At 56.7% G+C, this 19,461-nt stretch overlaps 1 protein-coding gene across 3 annotated transcripts; it reads right to left on the bottom strand.

Moving 5' to 3' along the window:
• Window positions 1-126: 126 nt before the first annotated feature.
• On the bottom strand, window positions 127-18,676 carry AHCYL1 (adenosylhomocysteinase like 1). 3 transcript variants are annotated; one of them, XM_072355798.1, is made up of 17 exons: window positions 18,385-18,676; window positions 9,448-9,559; window positions 8,833-8,976; window positions 8,347-8,447; window positions 8,018-8,120; window positions 7,701-7,795; window positions 6,794-6,900; window positions 6,595-6,711; window positions 6,408-6,471; window positions 5,009-5,097; window positions 4,454-4,524; window positions 4,066-4,160; window positions 3,889-3,987; window positions 3,265-3,333; window positions 2,254-2,332; window positions 1,836-1,956; window positions 127-1,750 (listed from the first exon to the last, which is right to left on the bottom strand). In XM_072355798.1, the coding sequence occupies exons 1-17, from the start codon at window positions 18,490-18,492 to the stop codon at window positions 1,744-1,746; spliced, it is 1,581 nt and encodes a 526-aa protein (XP_072211899.1). In that variant the 5' UTR covers window positions 18,493-18,676; the 3' UTR covers window positions 127-1,743. The 3 variants fall into 3 exon arrangements, with proteins under 3 accessions (XP_072211899.1, XP_072211898.1, XP_072211897.1); XM_072355797.1 differs by lacking the exon at window positions 18,385-18,676 and adding an exon at window positions 17,050-17,332; XM_072355796.1 differs by lacking the exon at window positions 18,385-18,676 and adding an exon at window positions 16,799-17,022.
• Between the last annotated feature and the right edge of the window lie 785 nt (window positions 18,677-19,461).

Genomic DNA, 19,461 nt, shown 5'->3' with positions numbered 1-19,461 from the left:
GCTGGCAAGGCCCAAATAGCCCCCAATGAGAGACCCCAACCCCAAGCGGTGACCCCATAGAACCGCACTCACCCCGCGAGCTGCCCGCAGGCTCTCCCTGTTGTTTGACGTCCCTACTAATTTGTTTGGGTTTTTGTTCATTAGACTTTTAATGGTTTATTGCTCGTCTGCAAGGATTCATCATATTGCATTCGTTAAAAATCAGTCATATACAAAATAAACCTCGATCTCTCTCTCTCTCTCTCTCCCCCCCTCCCCCATCCCCCAAGACATGGCTTACATGGAGCTGCAGCCCATGGGGTTGGAAAGGCTCCCTGCCCACAGCCTATAAGGGCTGATGGATGGCAGAGGGGCCACAGCTGGCAGGTAAGACCCCCCCCCCCCCCCCAATTCCAGCCCCCACCGAGGGACGAGCAGCATCGCAGCCACATACAGAGCCATATGGGAGCATCTCCCATCCCCGGGATGCAGCTCTCGTGCCTGTAACGGGCAACGCAGTGGGGGAAGAAGCGAATCCCTCCCTGCTCTGGCTTTTTGCTTAGGGGAAGAAAGAGGCATTGGGAGAGATGGGGGGGGAATAAAGCCAGGAGGAACCTCACTGGGTTGCAGGGCTTTCCCCCAACCCGTGACAAGCTGCAAGAGATGGAGATGGAGAGAAACACTGGTCAGCAGGGAGGATGGGGAAGGGAAGGAGGAGGAGATGAGAGCAGCTCGGAACGCTGAGGGATGCTGCTGAGGAAGCTCAGCTCGGGGGATGGGCAGCCAGGGGAGCCCAGGGTGCAGAGGGCCCAGGGGGGGATGGGGAAGGCTCAGTCTGTGCATCAGCCTTGGAATGAAAGTGAAATGCCCTCCAGAAATAAAAGCAGCCGCTCTTTGAACAGCTGCATCCTGCTGGGAGATGGGGCTGCTTGGATGGAGCCTGAACTCCACAGCCGGACACATCACTTCTCCTTCAGCATCTCTTGAAGGATCCGTAAAGAGGAACACAAAGAAAACAGGTTAAAAGATCAGTTTTCAACTCAAATTAAGGTGCAGTTTGGCTAAAAAAAAAACAAAAAAACAAAACCCAAAAACCAACAAACACACACAAAAAAATAAACCAAACCCCCCCCCCTAACCAAAAAATAACCTAAGAGAGAGATGAGGATGATGCTGGGTTAAATGACCCCCATCCGAATTCAGATTAGCACCCTGAAACAGTGAGCTCCCCACAGCCGGCCAGCCAATAGGGGACCCCGGGCAGGTGGGACAGTCACCTATTCACGAGGTGGCCAGCAGGTGCCACTCTGCTCCCGAGCAGAGCCAGGAGCATGAAACTAGCAGCTAAAACTGGGCTCTTTAAGGCAATTTAGAAGTTGCAGATAAACCACACAAAGAAAAAAGAGAAAACGTTCGGGTTAAAGGTAGAAGAGCAGCTCCGGATCTGCAGGTATCCCCGGAGGAGGTTAAAAAACACGTTGCCCTTCATACAGCAAGGAGAGGGAACCAGGCTGGGAGCCACCAGCGGCCTCAGCCACATGGAAGCAAGGAGAGGATCCCAGGCTGCGCTCTGAGATGCGACCACGATAGGAGGGTGAAAATGAGAAGGAAAAAGGAAAGTGGCCTAGTGTAAAATCACGGCGGTCAATGAGTAAGAAGTTCCTTGTTGGTTAAAAGAAAAAAGCGAAATGAAATTGATCCTTAAAAAAAAATCATCTCCCTAATGTTGCCTTGTGTGGTCTGGTCCTTCATCGCTATGGTCCGTCAGTATCTGGAAGAGAAGGGATGGGATATTTGAGGCTTGGGGGTGCAGCTCGCACCTGCAGATGAGGGACAGAGCTCCCAAAGGCACTGACCTGTAATAGTTGGGTTTGAAAGGCCCGTTCTTGTTGAGTCCCAGGTATTTTGCCTGATCATCCGTCAGTTCCGTCAGGTGGGCATCGAAGGAAGGCAGGTGCAAGCTGGCAACGTACTCATCTGGGGAACAGGAGGGGGGACTCATCACACAGCAACCTGAGGGGCTGCCCGGGCACTTTGCACCCAACGGAGCCCTGTGGTCCCAAAAGAAAACCTGCAGGGTAAGGGGCACCCACCAAGCTGCAGGACACAAAGGGAAGGACCTGCACGTGTTTTGGGGTCGTCCTCCCCAAACTCCCCCTCTCATTCAGCCCACCTCTCAGTTTGTCCTTACATCCCAAACCTCTGCCCTACATCGAGCAGGGGGGAAAGCAATGCAGGAAGCAGCTCTTGGAGGAGGCAGCTCCTTCAACTCACCCATCTTCTTGGGCAGCAGATACACGTCCTGTTTGTAACGGCCCTCGGGAGCGTTGTACAGCTCGATCAGAGCCAGAGCCTGCAGACATCACAGCAAGGTCAGGGACAGCCACATAGAGCACAAAGCTCCCACAGATGGGAGGGAAGGATTTGGAAGCCTGAGGGAGGGCTGAATGCTTCCACAATGTCCCCAAGGGTGCACTTCCATCCCTCTCTGTCTCTCAGGAGGCACAGGGAGGACTGCAGGGCTTGGAGATGAGATGCTGGCAGCACTGGGGCTCAACACACCCACAGCATGAGGGTGAAGGGGAGCAGCTCTGATCCCCCCCCCCACCCTGTGAAGTGCCAGCTCAGGCAGCTGAGAGCCAGGCCCGAAGCACAGCTCCCATCCCTATCAGTTTGCACAGCTAGGATAAGAAAACATCCTCCCACCCCCCCCCTCAATGCCCTCCCACTCCTTCACAGAGGCTCAGCCCAGCAGTTCTCTCCCAGCCGTTCCAATGCTGAGCACACATCACGCAGCTCAGCCAGATTTAATCATCTTTTTTCTATGAATAGGTGGAGCTCTGCAAACAGAGCAGCACACAGACAGACACAGACAGACACAGCCGTGTCCGCCCAGCTGAGCCTGTGCTGATGCTCGAAAGCAGTTTAACCACTGACTCCCAGATCCCCCCCCCCCCAAACTCACTCCTGTTGTTGTTGTTGTTGCCACTTAGAAATCAGGAGCCTTGAGATGGAACAAAGCCTGGCTTTGATGTCAGCTTAAAGCTGTGCTCAGGAAGCTCTCTGGTTCCGAACTTGCGGAGCAAAGCCAGGCTCATTTCAAAGCTATCTCCCAACTTCACGCCATCGTTAACCACGTCCCAGCCAAGAGGTGGCGGCTCCGTCTGGCGCCAACCATCCCAAGCATCCAACTGCGTGTTCCCTGCTCCTTCCAAAACATCCCCACCCCAAAAGCTTGTGCAAGACCCCGCAGCACCCCCACCCCCATATCCCCAGGGTACGGACCTGAGTAGTGGCTGTGATAGAGAGGACGAAAGTGGGAACCGTGGAGCAGCTCAGGTTGAGAAGTCGGCCCTAAGAGACAGCGGGAGAGCGGTGCTGAGAGCTGAGTGTGCCTTGGAGGCAAAACAAATCAGATCTGGAGCCAGAACTCAAGTCTAGCCCTCCCTGGGGCACGGGACAACCACAGGGCAGTGATTCAAGAGCCACCCATGGGACCAGTGTCCAAATCTGCCTCAGTTTCCACCCCAGCCCTCAGCTTTGGGGAATGGAGATTCTGTGGCTGCTAGGAACCGGGAGTCTCTCCTACTGCCAGAAGTGCTCGAGTGGGAAGAGGAGACAACCAAGCCCAGTTTGCTGGGTGGGAAACCCTATACAAGTCAGATGCAGAGCGTGTTTGGCTGACAGGGATGGCTTCTGGCTGGAAAGAACAAACCAGATGGCAGCTCTGTGGCTGTATGTGGTGCCCCAAGAAGAAGGATAACGGTAACAAAAAGACATCAAGGAGCCCTCTCCTTTCCTGAGCTCTCCCAGGTACAAAGCGTGGCAGCTCCTTTCCACCTGGTTCAACCTCCCTTTCCAATTCTGACCCTCAGAGATCTCCTGGTGGGTGCACAGCTCCCAGCACACCTCGGCCAGCAGCACCACCCGCTTCCCATCCGGCCAGATGATGTGGTCCACTTGGGAACGGACCCTCTCCCAGGTCAGCTCGGGGGTCCGGAGGCTGGTCTGCAAGGCAGGATGGAGAGGTTGGAGTCACCGACGGGGTGACCACGGGGGGCAGGGAAGGGCAGCAGGGAGACTCACCACATCGATTTCTGTGTTGGAGTGGCCCATGTTGCACACGATGCAGCTGTTCTTCATCCGATCCAGGTGTTCTCTGGTCACCACGTTCTTGTTTCCTGCAGGCAGGGCAGACATGAACCCGAAGCAGTGGGAATATAAACCCTCAACATTTCTCCTTCCCTACACATGGGTGAGGGAAGCCCAGCTTGGGGTAAGATGGTTCTCCTGGCTTTGATACCCCCCTTCCTTGGGGCTGAGGGAGACTGTGGTCAAACTGGGGGCTGGGAGTTAAGAGGAAAAGCTCTCCAAAGAGAGCAGCTATTGCCAGTGTAAAACAAGGAACTCCTGGCAGCAAACTGCCCATCCCAATGGCACCAAGGCTCACCCAGACGCCCCCCCCCATCCCTACCTGTGCAGGTAATGACAACATCGACCTGACGGATTACTTCGCTCAGCTTCACCACCCGAAATCCATCCATGCTGGCAAGAAGAAAGGGGGACAGGAAGCACAATAAGGAGGAGAAACCTGGTCCCTCTCTGGGATCTCAGTCCTACGTTGCTGCAGCAGCTCTGAATCACTCCCGACAGCAGCCAGGCCGTCCTTCCACACCCCCAGAGATGCCAGATGTAAGTGGAAGGGTTGTGCAAAGGACCTGGCATGAAAGCTGCTCTCACAATGCTGTGGGAGCTGGGGATGTACGAAGCACTCTGCCAGCCCTACAGGAATGCTTACAGCAGTCTTCCAAGCCAGCTGGCTGCAGCAGCCCACTGCCTGGTATCCCACCACTCAACAAGCCCTGAAACTACCCTGGTCCTTCCCCATTGCACCCCAAAGAGATGTATGCTCTCTGAGCTGAGCCACAGATCCTCCCAGCTCTGCTTCAGCCTCTCTCAGGGTTTGCAGGAGGCCGGAGAGCAGAGGAAAAGATGCTCCCAAGCAACACAGAAGAGCTGAACATCTCACCAGGCTTGAAGAGCGCAGATGGGGTCGATCTCCGTGACGTAGACGATGGCTCCCAGGGCTTTCAGAGCAGCACAGCATCCCTTGCCGACCTGCCAAGGCAAAGCACCGACGTGAAGACAAAAGCAGGGTGCACCAAGAGCCGAAATCCCTTCCCCAGAACACCCTGAGCGTTCCTCCAGCTGAGCCCTGCAAGCCCCAGCCGGAGGCCAGCAGCAGCTGAGTGAGGCAGAAGTAATACATGCCCAGCTCCAGAGCACCACCAGCCGGCAGGAGCTTCCAAACCACCTCACTCACAGTCAGCACAGCTTGTGTAACCCTGTACTTCCCCCTGCTGCCTTTAAACCACGGGGTTTCCTTGACATTCAGAGCTGTTCTGCACTGATGGGGGACAGATCCTCCACCCCATGCTCCCTGCATCAGCACGGGGAAGCAGAATAGCTCCTATGACACAAAGTCCTCTCTCTCCACTACAAGACAACACAGAAGCTTGGCAAAGCCCCTGGTGCCATTTACCCATGCATCACCTGATAGTCTCCATGTGCCTGTGCTCAGCCCCATTATGGGGGCACTAGCAGGTAAGAAATACCACCAGAGACACTCGCTTATCACGCAGCTCCAACCACACTTAATGAAAATGGCCAGAAAGGCCAAAGTGGGACATCAACCCGCATCCAAAGGGTGAACCAGTGAGGGTGGAAGGGCTCCCTCAGTCTGCAGAACTGCAGTAAACGTCAGGACAGGCCTCTGAGACAACGACTCTCAGCACAACTGATGGCTGGAGAGGCACAGAGCACCACAGAGAGCCTGGGAGAGAGCCAGCACAGCTTCTCAGCCGAGCTGAGCTGAGCTCCATCGGTGTCTAAATCAATGAGGAAGCGTGTTCCTGCTGGGAAGAGCATTTGCAGCTCCTGCCAAGCCTCTGCAGCACGGGAAGATGAACACCCACACAGACAGCGCACAGATGGAGGGAAGGTGTCAGCTCCCAGCTCTGCGCTCTTCCAGGGCAGAATCATTTACGAGCTTGTGGTACAATCTCCCCCTGCCAGAACATGAGCCACCAGCAAGAGGCAGCCTGCCCTTCGCCTCCTCTGCCACAGGCTCAGTGACAGCCGGGCTGCATGCTGAACTCGAGCCAGAGACAGCAGATGGGAGCACCCATGGGTAGTTAGCACTCAGGCCAGCGTTCCTAGCAACTGTTGTATCTGCAGCTCAGCTGATCTGCAGGCAAACTGGGAAATGTGATGCTTGCTCTCCACCCTCCCAGCAGGCTCTATAGCGAGATGTCTCTCCTAACAGCTCACCAGATCTGATTTCCTCTATCAGTCGTAAGTGAGCAGGGAAGGGGCAGGACACTGAGCTCGGGGAAAGGATGGCTGGGGGGGAGGCTCATGAAACTCACCTCCCCATAGCCACAAACCACCACCTGCTTCCCTCCAAACATCACATCTGTGGTCCTCTTCAGGCTGGAGGACAGAGAGAGATCTGTGTTGGGACCGGTCAGCAAGGGGCCCCAAAATCAGGTCCTGCAAACACCCAGGCAGGGCAAAAGCAGCCCTGGGGATGATGGGGACAAGGGCTGCACTCACCCATCCAGGATGGACTCCCGACAGCAATACAGGTTGTCAAACTTCTGTTTGGTCACAGAGTCATTCACATTCATGGCCGGCACACACAGCTTCCCAGCTTTGGAGAGCTGGTACAGCCTGGAAGAGGACGGAGACAGGTCAGAGCAGACAGCAGCAAAGCAATGGGAGATCCTCAGCTCAGCCTTCCCAAAGGCCCTACCTGTGCACACCGGTCACACTCTCCTCCACAATGCCTCGGATCTTCTTGAATATGTTGGGGTACTTCTTATAAACCCAATGGGTCAGATCCCCACCATCATCCAGGATCTAAAGAACAGCAAATAAGAGAATGGGGCAGTCAAGGTTTCCACCAAGAAAAGCACTCACAGGGGGGATGGGGTGGGTACAGAGAGATGGAGAGCAGGCACTGCTGGAGAGCTGCCTATGGGTCAGGACTGCTGGCTCCTCCTGCCTGCTTCAAGGGCCCCTTTGGAAGGGAGGATTTCGTGGAGCCAATGGACCCTAATGGGGTTTTCTATCCCTGCTACTGCTTTGCAGCCTGAAAACAAAGCCATGGGCAGCACTAACAAAACAGCCCAAGGTCAGGAGGAAGTTACAGCATTCATGGCTGATAAGTAAAGAGCTGAGGGAAGGCTGCAGGAGCTGTCAGCCCTGTGCTACATGCTCCCACATCATCCGTGATCACAGACCCCAAGCTTAAGGCAGTGAGAGGCATCATCCGCTTTCAGCAAAGGAACAGAGCCCTCAGAACCCCCCGCAGATGGGGGCTGTGTCAGAGAGGAGCAGTCAGGGCAGCTCCCACAGGGAAAGAGGTCTCGTGGTTCCCTGACTCACTGACAGCTCCAGCAGGAGATGCTCCCATGCCACCGTGCTGTACAGCTCAGGGCACTGCAGCTCCCACAACCTTCACGGTGGCCCCCAGCCCAGCTCCAGCTGCCATTCTCCATGATTCCCACTCTGGCATGGACTCAAAGACCTTTAATAACACCAGCAGGTGCCCAGGCACCCCGGCAGGCTCCTAGGAACAACCCCAGGGAGGGGAGAATGAAGAGCCCCCAGCGATGGCTCCGCAGAGGAAGAGGAAGGGCTGGAAGAAGGCTCGTTACCATGTTAGCCTGCCAGCCATCTACGTTAACACAGCGGTCAATGCACCACCAGAAGTCATCCTCTGACTCTCCCTTCCAGGCAAATACGGCAACACCTAGAAGGAGAAGAGGAGCATCCTTGGCACCTGCTGAGTTTGGCACAACTTTCTGCTTGGGAAAACCACGGATATGGAGAACCAGGCAGGGATCGAAACCCCAGGATCAAACCTATACACATCCATCCCTATAAAGATATTCGCTCTCACCCTTTCATGGATCAAGGCTGCAGAGCTGGGAGGACTGGAAGGGATGCTGCCCCATAACTCAGCAGCACTCACCTGCTTCTGCCAAGGCAGCTGCCACCTCGTTCTGGGTAGAATAGATGTTGCAGGCAGACCAGCGGCACTGTGCTCCCAGAGCACACAGCGTCTCAATCAGCACCTGTGGGACAGAGGGGTGAGCAGGGTGGGTGCAGCCCCAGCACAGCAGCGTGCAGCCAGGGATGGAGTGGCTCCAGCCAACGCTGCCCAGGGGAAATGCAGGCAGCAGAACCTCTGTGCGAGGGGTTGCAGGAATGTGGAGGGATCCCCAGCAATTCCCCAAAGGAAAGCACTGGGGAAAAGCTGGGTTTTCCCATCCCTGGATGCCCAAATAAGCAGCCACTCACCGCAGTCTGTGCTGTAATGTGTGTACAGCCTACGATTTTAGCTCCGGCCAAAGGTTTCTCCCCTTGAGCTCGCTTCCTGAGTGAAATCAGAGCAGACATGTCTGCAAAAGGAACACAGGGGTTTTAATGATGCCTTACTTTGGGGGGGAACCCCTCTTTGCCAGACCTGCTCCCCTCTCAAGGGTCCCATGGGACACAGCCAGCCCTATCCCTCTTGCCATCGTGCAGACAGCGAGAAACCTTCCTGCCTCTGCTCTGACGGCTCTGTCCAAACTGGGAGCAGGACGTCAGCATCATCTGTCACTTGGCAAAGTGACACAGCGTCCTCCAGGCACAGACCAAGGGGCTGTGGGATGGCTGCTGCCCAGGGCAAGCACCAGAGTGCCCCCACTAAGGGCAGCCACCAGCCAGAATCACATCAATAAGAAACACCTAAAGATGGGAACAGTGCTGCCATAGCACAAAAAAGCTCCGGGAATCCCTTACCTTGCTCAGCGATCTCAATCTCCCGGCGTCCAAACTCTGCCTGCTTGATGTTCTTCACGCAGAAGTTGCTGCTGCCTTTGGAGTTGGTTTGCTGCTTCTCGCGGGGAGACACTTCGTCATCAGAGCTGTCTGTGTAGGAGGCAGCTAAAGGCAGCAGAGGAACACGTGTCACCCCCAGCCCTGGTGCTCTCTGCCCCCCATTCTGCTTCCTGGCTTTCATGCACACACTACAAATCTCACAAGGAAAGCCCCATTGTCCATAAGGGATTCTGTATCCTCGCTCCTGAAAACAACCCAGTGCTGAGTGATCATAGAATGGCCTGGATTGAAAAGGACCACAACGATCATCTGCTTTCAACCCCTCTGCTCTGTGCAGGGTCGCCAACCAGCAGCCCAGGCCGCCCAGAGCCACATCCAGCCTGGCCTTGAATGCCTGCAGAGATGGGGCAGCCGCAGCCTCCTTGGGGGCTGCAAACAAGGCTGATTTAACAGAACACAAACCTCCCAACCCCCAGAGCTGCCCCTTACACATCAGAGCACAGCCCAGCAATACTGAGCATCCCGAGACCAAGGCCACACTCACAGTGGCACTGCCATCAGCTACACAGCACCTACCAGAGCTGTAGCTGTCGGTGGAAGACTGAGAGATGGAGCGGGACAGGGAGCGGCGGCCGGTCTTGGTTGGGAACTTGGTGAACTCCTGCATGTCATCTGCAAACTGGATTTGCTGAGAGATGCAAAGGAAGAGAAGCTCTACGTGAGCTGCTGCTCCTTAAGGCGAGTCCTTCCGTTGTGGCTACGTGGGCTCAGGGCTCCCTGCTGTCACAGTAGTGAGCACTACCAAACATACCAAGGAACGGCTCTGCAGCTACAGATACCCAAATCAGAACCTCTTTTTCTACCTCCTTATCTGTGCCACCAGAAGCTTGGAGCAGATTTGATACCTAAGAGCCGAGGTTAAACCAAGAAGCCTTGGAACATCCCGTCTGGCCCATCTCCACTCCTGCAGGGCACTGTGCAGCCCCTGGCCGAGGTCTCCATGCAGCTCAGCATAGAGCTGCAGCCCCATCAGCCCTTCCCTCCCCAATTCGGCTGGTTTCTGCCCACAAACACAGCACTGCCTGCTCCCAGCGCTCCTATCTCCTTCCTCAGGTTAAAAACAAGGCAGGTCCTTCCAAAACCCACACTAAGAGCTGGGGGGAGGAAAGCAGCCAGAGAACATCTCAACAAAACACAGTTGACATTGCACTGGCTTTCAATCCCCTGCGTGTTACAGATATTTCCATTGGAAGAGATGCCCTCACACAGCTCTCCCTCCCTCCTGGTTCAGCCAGAGGCAACTCAGGGCTCCCATCTGACTCAAAGAAGGGGCCAGCAACAGCCCCATTGCTCCTGCAGGAGCTGCATTCAAAGCAATGGGGAAAAGAGCCCCAGGGTCCCCCCGGCACGATGCCAGGCAGGGGACCCCCACCCTGCTGACAAAGAGCCCCAGTGCGGTTTGTTCCCTCTGATGGTCACTGCAGGATTTCATGTTGGCACTGTAATAAGGATGAGATCTCGCTGCAGGGAGCGGCGTTACCAGAGCATCCCCACGGGCACAGGAAACCTCGAGAGGAGCCCCAAAGAGATCAGCATAGAGGCCTCGAGGAGGGGCTTTCCGTGCCATTGCAATCCCAAAAGCTCTGATGTGGCGAGCAGGCTTTGAGAGGAGAAGAATGAAGCTATTTAGCTGAGCCATCCATCCCAGACAGGAGGAACCCACAGAGCGGATGGCTGAGTGCTGCCGGGGCTGCGGGCATTGGTGGAAGGACTGGGACTGCTCAATGGAGTTTGCAGCTTTGCTTTTGCAATCCTTTTAGGTTGTTTGATGCAGACGGAGGAGGAGGAGGAACCTGAGGGTGTCCCAACTCACAGGACAGCTCAGAGGTTTGGGAGCACATCCAGCAAGCAAAGCATGCCCAGCCGTATCCTGGGGGACACACTGCTTTCCCAAGCAAGGAATGACCCTGCTGGGCCCTGCTCAAGACCTGCTGCTTGGCTCCAGCTTACCCAAGAGAGCCCAAAAACGGCTGTGCTGCTCCCATTGCTGTGCATTGCTGGTGGGCAGTTCCAGGTGGAAAGCAGAGCAGCACCAACAGCAGCACAGCACCACTCCCAGCCCATCCCTCTGGCAACCCTTCAGCACAGAGGGTGTAAACGTGCCCCCATTAAACAGCAGCTGCCATTAAACCAGCCCAAAGGGTGAGCTGAGCTGTTTTCTCTATCTCAGGAAAAGGTTTCCAGGGAAGAGGTGAACTGTGCAGCTAAAAGCCATGCAGACAATGTGATCTCGTGCTGCAGCTCAGGCACGTGTCAGCTCCCAGCTTGGGCACCCAGTGCATGGCAGCCCAAGGCAGAACAGCACCCTATGGATGGCAAATGGGAGATGCGATGGGGTGAGGATGGGGCTGTGCTTCACCACCACCATCCCCACTCATAGACATGGCAGCAGCCCTGAGGCTCAGCACAGCCCCATTGCTTGGAGCAGCAGCTCTGGGAACAGGGTTTGAAGCAAGGGAAAAGGAAAACATCACAGCTAAGGAAACAGAGAGCTGAATTAACCACAGTAATCCCCGCCATGGCTTTACCAGAGCTCATCTGAACAGTGCAGCTTAGCAAAATCTGTCCCATCTAAAATTATCACCCAAAGCAGCGAGAGGCTCCTGACCCCAGCCTGCTTGGCACGGCAGGTCTCACCAAGCACTGCAGCACTGGGTGAGCACTGCTGCATGACAGCAAGGCAAAAACCTCCCAGTCCCTCAGCATGCAGCAGGGCTGGGATGGATGGAGCTGGATGGGGAGGTGAGGGCTGTGTGTGCCTGTGGGCAGCAAACATCGTGCCAAGATCCAGTCTGGGATTGCAGAGCTTTGGGAGCTGCCCTATAGGGAAACACCAGGACCTGATGTGTGCTTGCCAAGTATCAGCCCAGCAGTGCTGCCTGCTCTCAATCACACCTGTCAGGGCAGAGGTACATTTCCTCCTCTTGCAAAACACGGTCTGACCGTGCCCACTCCCACCCCAATGCTCCCCAGCATCACTGTGGGGTTCCAGATATGGACTGCAACCAGCACCCTGAACACACAGTGCACCCACACTGCACTGACTCAGTGGGGACGGGAGCTGGCTCTGAGCTCCATTCGAGGTAAGGAAAAGACCCACCTAAAACAACTTGAGGCAGCCAACCCCCATTTAACATCACTCTAAGGCTGGAGAGAGAGCTTTGCCCTGCCGTGCTGCTGAGTTTGGACGTTTCTAAAGGAGAATTGTTCTAATTCATTTATTTGCAGCAGAGAGTCGCTGCATTCAGTCAATGCAGCAGGAAGGAAGGGAAAAGGCACCCTGGGGGCTGAGGTCTCTCCAGCCACACAGCAGCCAAGGGGAAAAAAAAGAGGTTAAAAAAAACCCCAACAACCCCACAAGCAACACATCACGAGGCTTTGCTTCTTTTCTAGGTCAAAAAGAAGAGCAGAGCAGCAGGTTTGCTTGGGACAGCCCCCCCGAGAGGGAACAGCTCCTTCTGGGCTCTGTTCCTGCAACCACCCATCCAGAGAGGCCCTGGAGATGCTGCTGGGGAGCACAGCCACAGTTGCTGTCCTCAGCCCCACTCTGCCCTACTTGCAAGCTGGGCTGACCAAACCCAGCTCCTGCAGCCTCCCCAAGGACAGCAGTGCCCACACAGGGGATGAAGATCCTGCTCAGGACTCAACCAAACACTCATGGTTTTGGGGTGGAGGAGATGAAGGCAGCTATGGGTGTTTTTGGGTTCCTACCCTGCCAGGTTACAAAGCCCCAGGGGCATTTCTGACCCCCAAGGATCCAAGGAATGAGACAGATGGGGACACAGGGGTCAGCAAGGTGCAGCCAGCAGCTCCCAGCCCAACCTCTCACCATCGCAGACCCCAAACCAGCAGCAAGGGGGGGTTTGGAGAAGGGCTCCAGGTGTGCATTTGGCCTTGTGGTTCACCCAGCCACCCCATCCTACCTCCTGCTGCTGGCCAGGTGAGCCAGAAACGAGCTACAAGATGAGGGACTGCAGGAGCTGGCAGGAAGATACAGCCAAGCTCCAATCTGCTCAGCAGCAAAGAAACACCCCAGCCAAAGCCAGAGCAGAGGGTTGGCATGAGCAACACCCACAGCTTTAGCCATGGCCACAGCAGCCCAGCAGCAACGTCAGCATCTTCTGATGGCCCGCAGAGCAGTGGTGCGGAGCAGCAGCCATCACATGAGCAAGCAGGACCCACTCCTGCCCCACATGGCAGCTCAAGGACTTTCTCCTGGGTGACACACCAGCTTCCCAACCCTTTGAAGATACCCATTGTGCTGCAGGGGATGATTTGGTTCAGCTCGGCAGATCAAAGAGGGATCATCCCCACGGAGCACAGCGCTGCTCCCATCCCTACCTGCAGCTCAGGAAGGCTCGCAGGGCAGGAGCTGCAGCCAGCAGAGCTGAGCAGGAATCGAAGCCAAACCTCAGCCTGGAACGCTCTACAGTTCCCAACAAGGAAATAAAGGGCACTGAGGTCCCGGCCAAGCAAACTGACCGAACCCTGACACCATCCTCCATCCTTTGCTGGCAGAGGAGGAGCAAAAGCAAGAAGTTTCCATGAGCAGAGGAGAAGAATGACGGGCTGTCAGAGCATGGGAGAGGTGAAGGAACAGCAGGAAAGGAACGGCTCCACTCCAAAGGTTTACAAGGCTGCATGCAAAGCACCACGAGGTCTCAGCCACCCCACGAACCGCTGCTGAATGCTGGTGAGGGGAATAATAAACAGAGCACGGGATTCAATAAAAATCAATGCGATTCGAAGCGTCCAGCTGTTAAAGAGTAACCGGGAATAATTACTGCCTTATAAACACCTTCAGGTCAAAGGTGTGCTGCCTCCAGCAGTGGCAGAGGAAAAGCTCTCCACCAGCAGATAAGGTGCCTGGTCCTTGGACTCCAGGCTTCCATTGCACAGCATTGCTCCCTATGGGACACAGGGAGCAGTGTGATGCCGGGATCTGTACGGGCAGTGAACGCCCATCAGGCTGCAGAGATTAGTCCTACCAAATCGGCTGGGCTTACCTGGACACCTCCTGCAGTGCAAACACAGATCGGTTCCGCTTGCTGGCTCAGCCCACACGTCCCCCAGCAGATAGCAGGGATTGTGGAGGGCTGATAAGGCTCAGAAACAGGGAAAGCAGCGCCCAGGAGGAGCCTCCTGTGGGCTCAGAGCTGGCTGTGATGGGGTTGGAGAGGGCACAAACTCACCCCTATGAGCAGTGAGATAATTGGTGTTAATTGGAGCTACCTTGCTGGATTAAGGCGCTTACAGGGCAAACTAAGAGCCCCAGCTGACTGCTTTGGAGCCTGAAGGCCACGGGAACCTGTTTGTGCGTCACGGCTGACAGGGAATCAACTTTAATTAGGGGCCATGTTGAAATGAAACCCAACTTCTCACAGCCTGAAGAGGACACAGGAACGTACAGGAACATACAGGAGTGCTGTCAGAGGGCTTGGCCAGCCCCAGGAAACCCCAAACTTCCCCTAAGCCAAAGGCATGGGCAATGAGGCAGCCCAACATCCAGGCTGCCCCACCTGCCTCTGCTTCCTCCCCATGCACAGCCTGCAGAAGCCCAGCAGTACTTCAAGTCCTCTTTTGGTCTTTCAAGACACCCAGCACCTCACCCCCTACATCCATTCCTGGTTGGAAGATGCTCCATCCCAACGCCATGGCTGCAATGGAGCAGGCATCACACAGGAGCAGAGCTGACCCCTTCCTGCAAGCAGGGTTGATTCAGCTCCATTAAGGGCAGCAGGAGGGATAAGAAGTGAACGATCCTCATGCCCTGCTCACAGCCCAGGCTCTGCTAATGGGCCTCTAAGGAGAAGCTGTCCCAACCTCCAAAGGCAGCAGGAGTCTCACCCGAATGACAGCGCAGCCTGTTTGACTGGCTGGAACATCATGTCCCCAGCCATTGAAGTTCTCTGGCCGTCACCAACCTGAAGTAAACAGATTCTGCGGCAGCAATAAGCTCGTTACCAAGGCCACCGTATTGATCCCCAAGTGGAATTAAAAGGCGCAGTTCAAGCACGTCGTGGGGCAACCAAAGTGATCTCCCAAAGGCAGCCCCCACCTCCTGCTGTGACGGGGAGCCCTGCTGGGATGGTGGGGGCTCTCTGAGCCTCCTATAGTGGCCTCGAACCCCTCAAAGCAACCCACGCTCCTAAAGTCACCCAGAAAGGGGGGTGGCAAAGCATTGGCACAAGGTTTCCCTATGGGCAGTGCTCTGCTGGGCTGGCAGGAACGTCACGGTGATGCATTAGGGCCAAGACGAGGCAGAGTCCCCAGATAAGCAGCCTGGATCAATGGGCTCAGCAGGAAGTGAAGCAAAGCCCTCTGCAAACAGCAGCGTTGCCCACGGGAAGCTCCCAATGATAACGAGTGCAGCCAGATGGGAGCAAATCTGGACTAAGCAGTGCTCAAACAGCAGGGATGTGGTGCTCAGCAACTGCTGGGAGGAGCAGGGCACGGTCCTCACCTGCAAAGCCCTGGGCTGAACCAGCTGCTTATTGGCAAGGCTCACTACCAGGCTGCTCCCAGCCTTCTGGCTATAAGAGCAGGATGCACAGCCCTGAGCAGGGATGGCACGACCAGGATCCAGGTTGGGGTGGGAACCTCGCACAGGGAAAACTGTCAGGGTCCCAAAGAAAGTATTGGTGTAGGCTGGACCCACCCCCACTGTGCTTTGGGGAACGGCCTAAGGAAAACAGTGCTCCTCCCATGGCCCCATCAGGGTTAGCAAGCGGGGCCAGGAGCCCCAGAGCTCCTCCATGCACAGCCTGCACCACCAGGAGGCTGGAGCTGCACCTGAGCAGTGCTGGGAACAGGTATCCGAGCTCCTTCCCAGCCCTGAAGGTCAGCAACCACAGTGGAAACAGCCAACCTGGTGTTGGAGGAGGGGGAGAAGGGAGAGTGATGGAAACGACTCAGGAGCAGCTTACATAGAACTGGCCACTTAACGAAGCGCCACCAGTCCCTGCTGCCAGCCCCAAGACAACCACCTCAGCTATGTCAGCTGCTTCCCTACTCCCAGCAAAGGCCAAATCAGCCCCCGTGCTGAGCAGGAGGACCCCCACCGCCCCCACACACTGCACTCCACATGGGTATAGGAAGGGAAAAGTGCAGGAGATGATAAAAGAACAGCTGGCTGGGGAAGGGAGCAAGCAGCTGAGCACACAGCACCTGGGTTGGGAATCAGCAGAGGAGGTGGCCACAGTGGGGGGGGGACAGGCAGAGAGAGGCAGCCAAGGCAACAGGGCTGAAGCCAGCAGCGGGAAGGGGCAGTGCAGAAGCAGACTGCAGCAAGGTCAGGCACTGCTCAGCAGCAAAAAGCTGCAGCAGAGGCTGCTCGAGCTCCTTCCTCCCACCAGCTCCACAGCCGCGTCCCACCGCACAGCACTGCAGGGCCACAGCACCAAGCCCAGCACGCAGCGTTGAGCCCGGAGCCCATTCCACCTTCACTGCATGAATAAGCAGATCTGTCTGCAGAGGGGGAGAGCGTCTGCCTGTCCAACAGCGCCCGAGTGTGAAGGTGCCTGCATGGAGCTCAGCAGATGCTCTGTGCAGGGTCACAACATGGGTGGCAAACAGGGACAAGGCATGCAAAGCTCCCCCCTGCTCTGCCCCCCCAGCTCAAGGGCACACACACAGCACAGCGGGAGCTCAGGGCTGCAGCAACCAGCTGAGACAGGCTGGGAAAATCCACCTCCAAGGGCACCTGCAGGTCTCTGGGGTGCAGGCAGCCCAACTGCAGCACGGCTGGCACTCAGGGTGCTGGGACAGCACGCACTGCCCTTCTGTTCTCCTTCATCCCCACGTCCACAAAGCAACCCCCCCCCCACCACCACGCACAGCAGAGAGCACAAGGCTCAGCATCGCTCACCTCTGCCTGCAAAGCTCTCCCTGCCCAGCAGTCCAATCGCTCCCACTCACAGCTGCTGCTGTTTTGCTGGCAGCCTGAGTTCCCGGAAAGCAGAGCAGCAAAGGAGCTGCAAGAGGTTGCAGGCAATGCCAGCAGCTCCTGGAGCAGCACCGGCCGCATTGCTGCAGGGAACCCACAGCTCTGAGCGCCCGGATGGCCGCAGCTACGACTTCAATCCGCAGCTGATCGCATGTAATCTTTTAATCTCTTACCTCCTGCTGTTTCACTTCTTCACCTTCAGCAAATCAATGACAGGAGGTGAAAAAACCCCGCACCGGGCTCAGCGTCACCAAGGAGAGCAATGCTGAAGGGCTCACACAACTCCAATGGAGCTGAGATGGGACACCCACCCCGTGCACTGGCACAAGGCAAGGCTGCTCCTTAGGAGCTCATTGGTGGCAGCTCACACACAGCTCAGCTCCATCCCAGAGCTCAATGAAGCCAACACAGGGTGCACAGTGTGTCCTCCAGCTCCACCTCTCAGCCATCTTCTGTGCTGGCCACGCTTAGAACTGCCGTAAGCAGCTTTGGTTTGCATTAAAACCAAGAAGCATTTTAATGGTTTAATTGCAATCCTGCTTGGAAAGCATCTGAAATGCCCGGAGCTGGGGGCACTCAGCACTGTATAACAGGAGGGCGATTCTCTACCCTCGTCCTTTCATCCTCCTGCCAAGGCTTCCCCCATAACCGAGCCCTGTTTGCACAAACCAACCAGGCAAGGAGAGCAGCAGCCCCGAGCGTTTTGCTCCTTGAGCTCCCCAGGATCTCAGTGCATGCTGATGTTATCAGCATCAAATGCCTCCCGTCGCTCAGGGCACCTCCACCATCAGCAGCCATTGCAGTCTGATGGCATCCATGCACACAGCAGCACAGCCGAGGTAAGGAAACATCCCAAACCTCCCCAAGCACAGACTGAGAACACCGGGTTGATTCCCCCCCTGGGCACACCGAGGTCATTTCTTGCTCTGTGTGTAGGATGCTGCAGGATTCATTGCTTGCTCTCCCAGCCACAACCTCACCCCATTCCCATCCCAGCTTCGTGGAAGACAAAAGCAATAAGAACAGAAAAACACCCCCCTGGAAGATCCCAGCTCTGCATTCCTCCGCTCCTTCCTTCAGGCCACATCCAAAGCCTGGATAAACAGAGCTGGGCACGAGAGAGCCTCCAAACCTCTCATACCATAGACAGGGAGAGGCGCACAGCCAGCCCGGCCATAACCACCTGCAGGGGGGTCCCCAGGCGGGCTGCGTCCCCATTCTGAGCACATAGGGACCCACAGCAGGGAACCACTGAGCCCAATGGGAGCACCCAGAGCCCAGTGGGGGCACCCAGAGCCCAGTGGGGGCACCATGAGCCCAATGGGGGCACCCTGAGCCCAGCATACATCCATGTGCCCACCTATAAGCCCCGGCAGCAGCCGTCCCTATGGCAGCGCCCGGCTCTCACCCCATGGCTCCATAGGGCTCCGTAGGGCTCCATAGGGCTCCATAGGGCTCCATAGGGCTCCATAGGGCCCCATTCCCGGCCCCTATCGGTCCCGCTGTACCTTTTTGGGCGCTTTGGTGACGGTGGCCATAAAGGAAAACTTCTCGGCGTCCTCCGCCTCCTTGGCCTGCTTGGCCTCCTCACCGCCGGCGGGCTCCGGGACCGACATCGTGCAGGGAGGCGGAACGGAGGTGTGAAGGGGGAGGAGGAGGGAAGGGCCGCCCCGGTTCGGTTCGGTTCGGTTCGGTTCGGTTCGGTTCGGTTCGGTTCTCGCTCCGCCGGCGCCGGTTCGCAGCGCTCTGCGGCGGACACTGCGGGCACCGCGCGGGGCGCCGGGGGCGGCTCTGGAGTGACGTCGGTGCGTGATGACGTCATCGCGCGTGTGATGAGTGAGGCGGAGAGATAGAGGAGACGGGAAGGAACGGGGAGCGGCAACATGGCGCCCCCTGGTGGTGAAAGGGGGGAACGGACCGCGGGAGGACTACGGGATGGGACGGGATGGGATGGGATGGGATGGGATGGGATGGGATGGGATGGGATGGGATGGGATGGGATGGGGATGGGATGGGATGGGATGGGATGGGATGGGATGGGATGGGGATGGGGATGGGATGGGATGGGATGGATGGGATGGGATGGGATGGGATGGGATGGGATGGGGATGGGGATGGGATGGGATGGGATGGGATGGGATGGGATGGGATGGGATGGGATGGGATGGGATGGGGATGGGATGGGATGGGATGGGATGGGATGGGATGGGACGGGACGGGACGGGACGGGACGGGGTGGGATGGGATGGGATGGGATGGGGATGGGATGGGATGGGATGGGATGGGGTGGGGTGGGGTGGGATGGGATGGGGTGGGGTGGGGTGGGATGGGATGGGATGGGGTGGGATGGGATGGGATGGGATGGGATGGGATGGGATGGGATGGGGATGGGATGGGATGGGATGGGATGGGGATGGGGATGGGATGGGATGGGATGGGATGGGATGGGATGGGATGGGATGGGATGGGGATGGGGATGGAGATGGGGATGGGATGGGATGGGATGGGATGGGATGGGATGGATTGGGATGGGATGGGGATGGGGATGGGATGGGGATGGGATGGGATGGGATGGGATGGGATGG

Source organism: Excalfactoria chinensis, chromosome 23 (genome assembly GCF_039878825.1).
Source record: "Excalfactoria chinensis isolate bCotChi1 chromosome 23, bCotChi1.hap2, whole genome shotgun sequence".
Classification (NCBI taxonomy): Eukaryota; Metazoa; Chordata; class Aves; order Galliformes; family Phasianidae; genus Excalfactoria; species Excalfactoria chinensis.
This window is presented reverse-complemented; position numbering and strand designations above follow the sequence as displayed.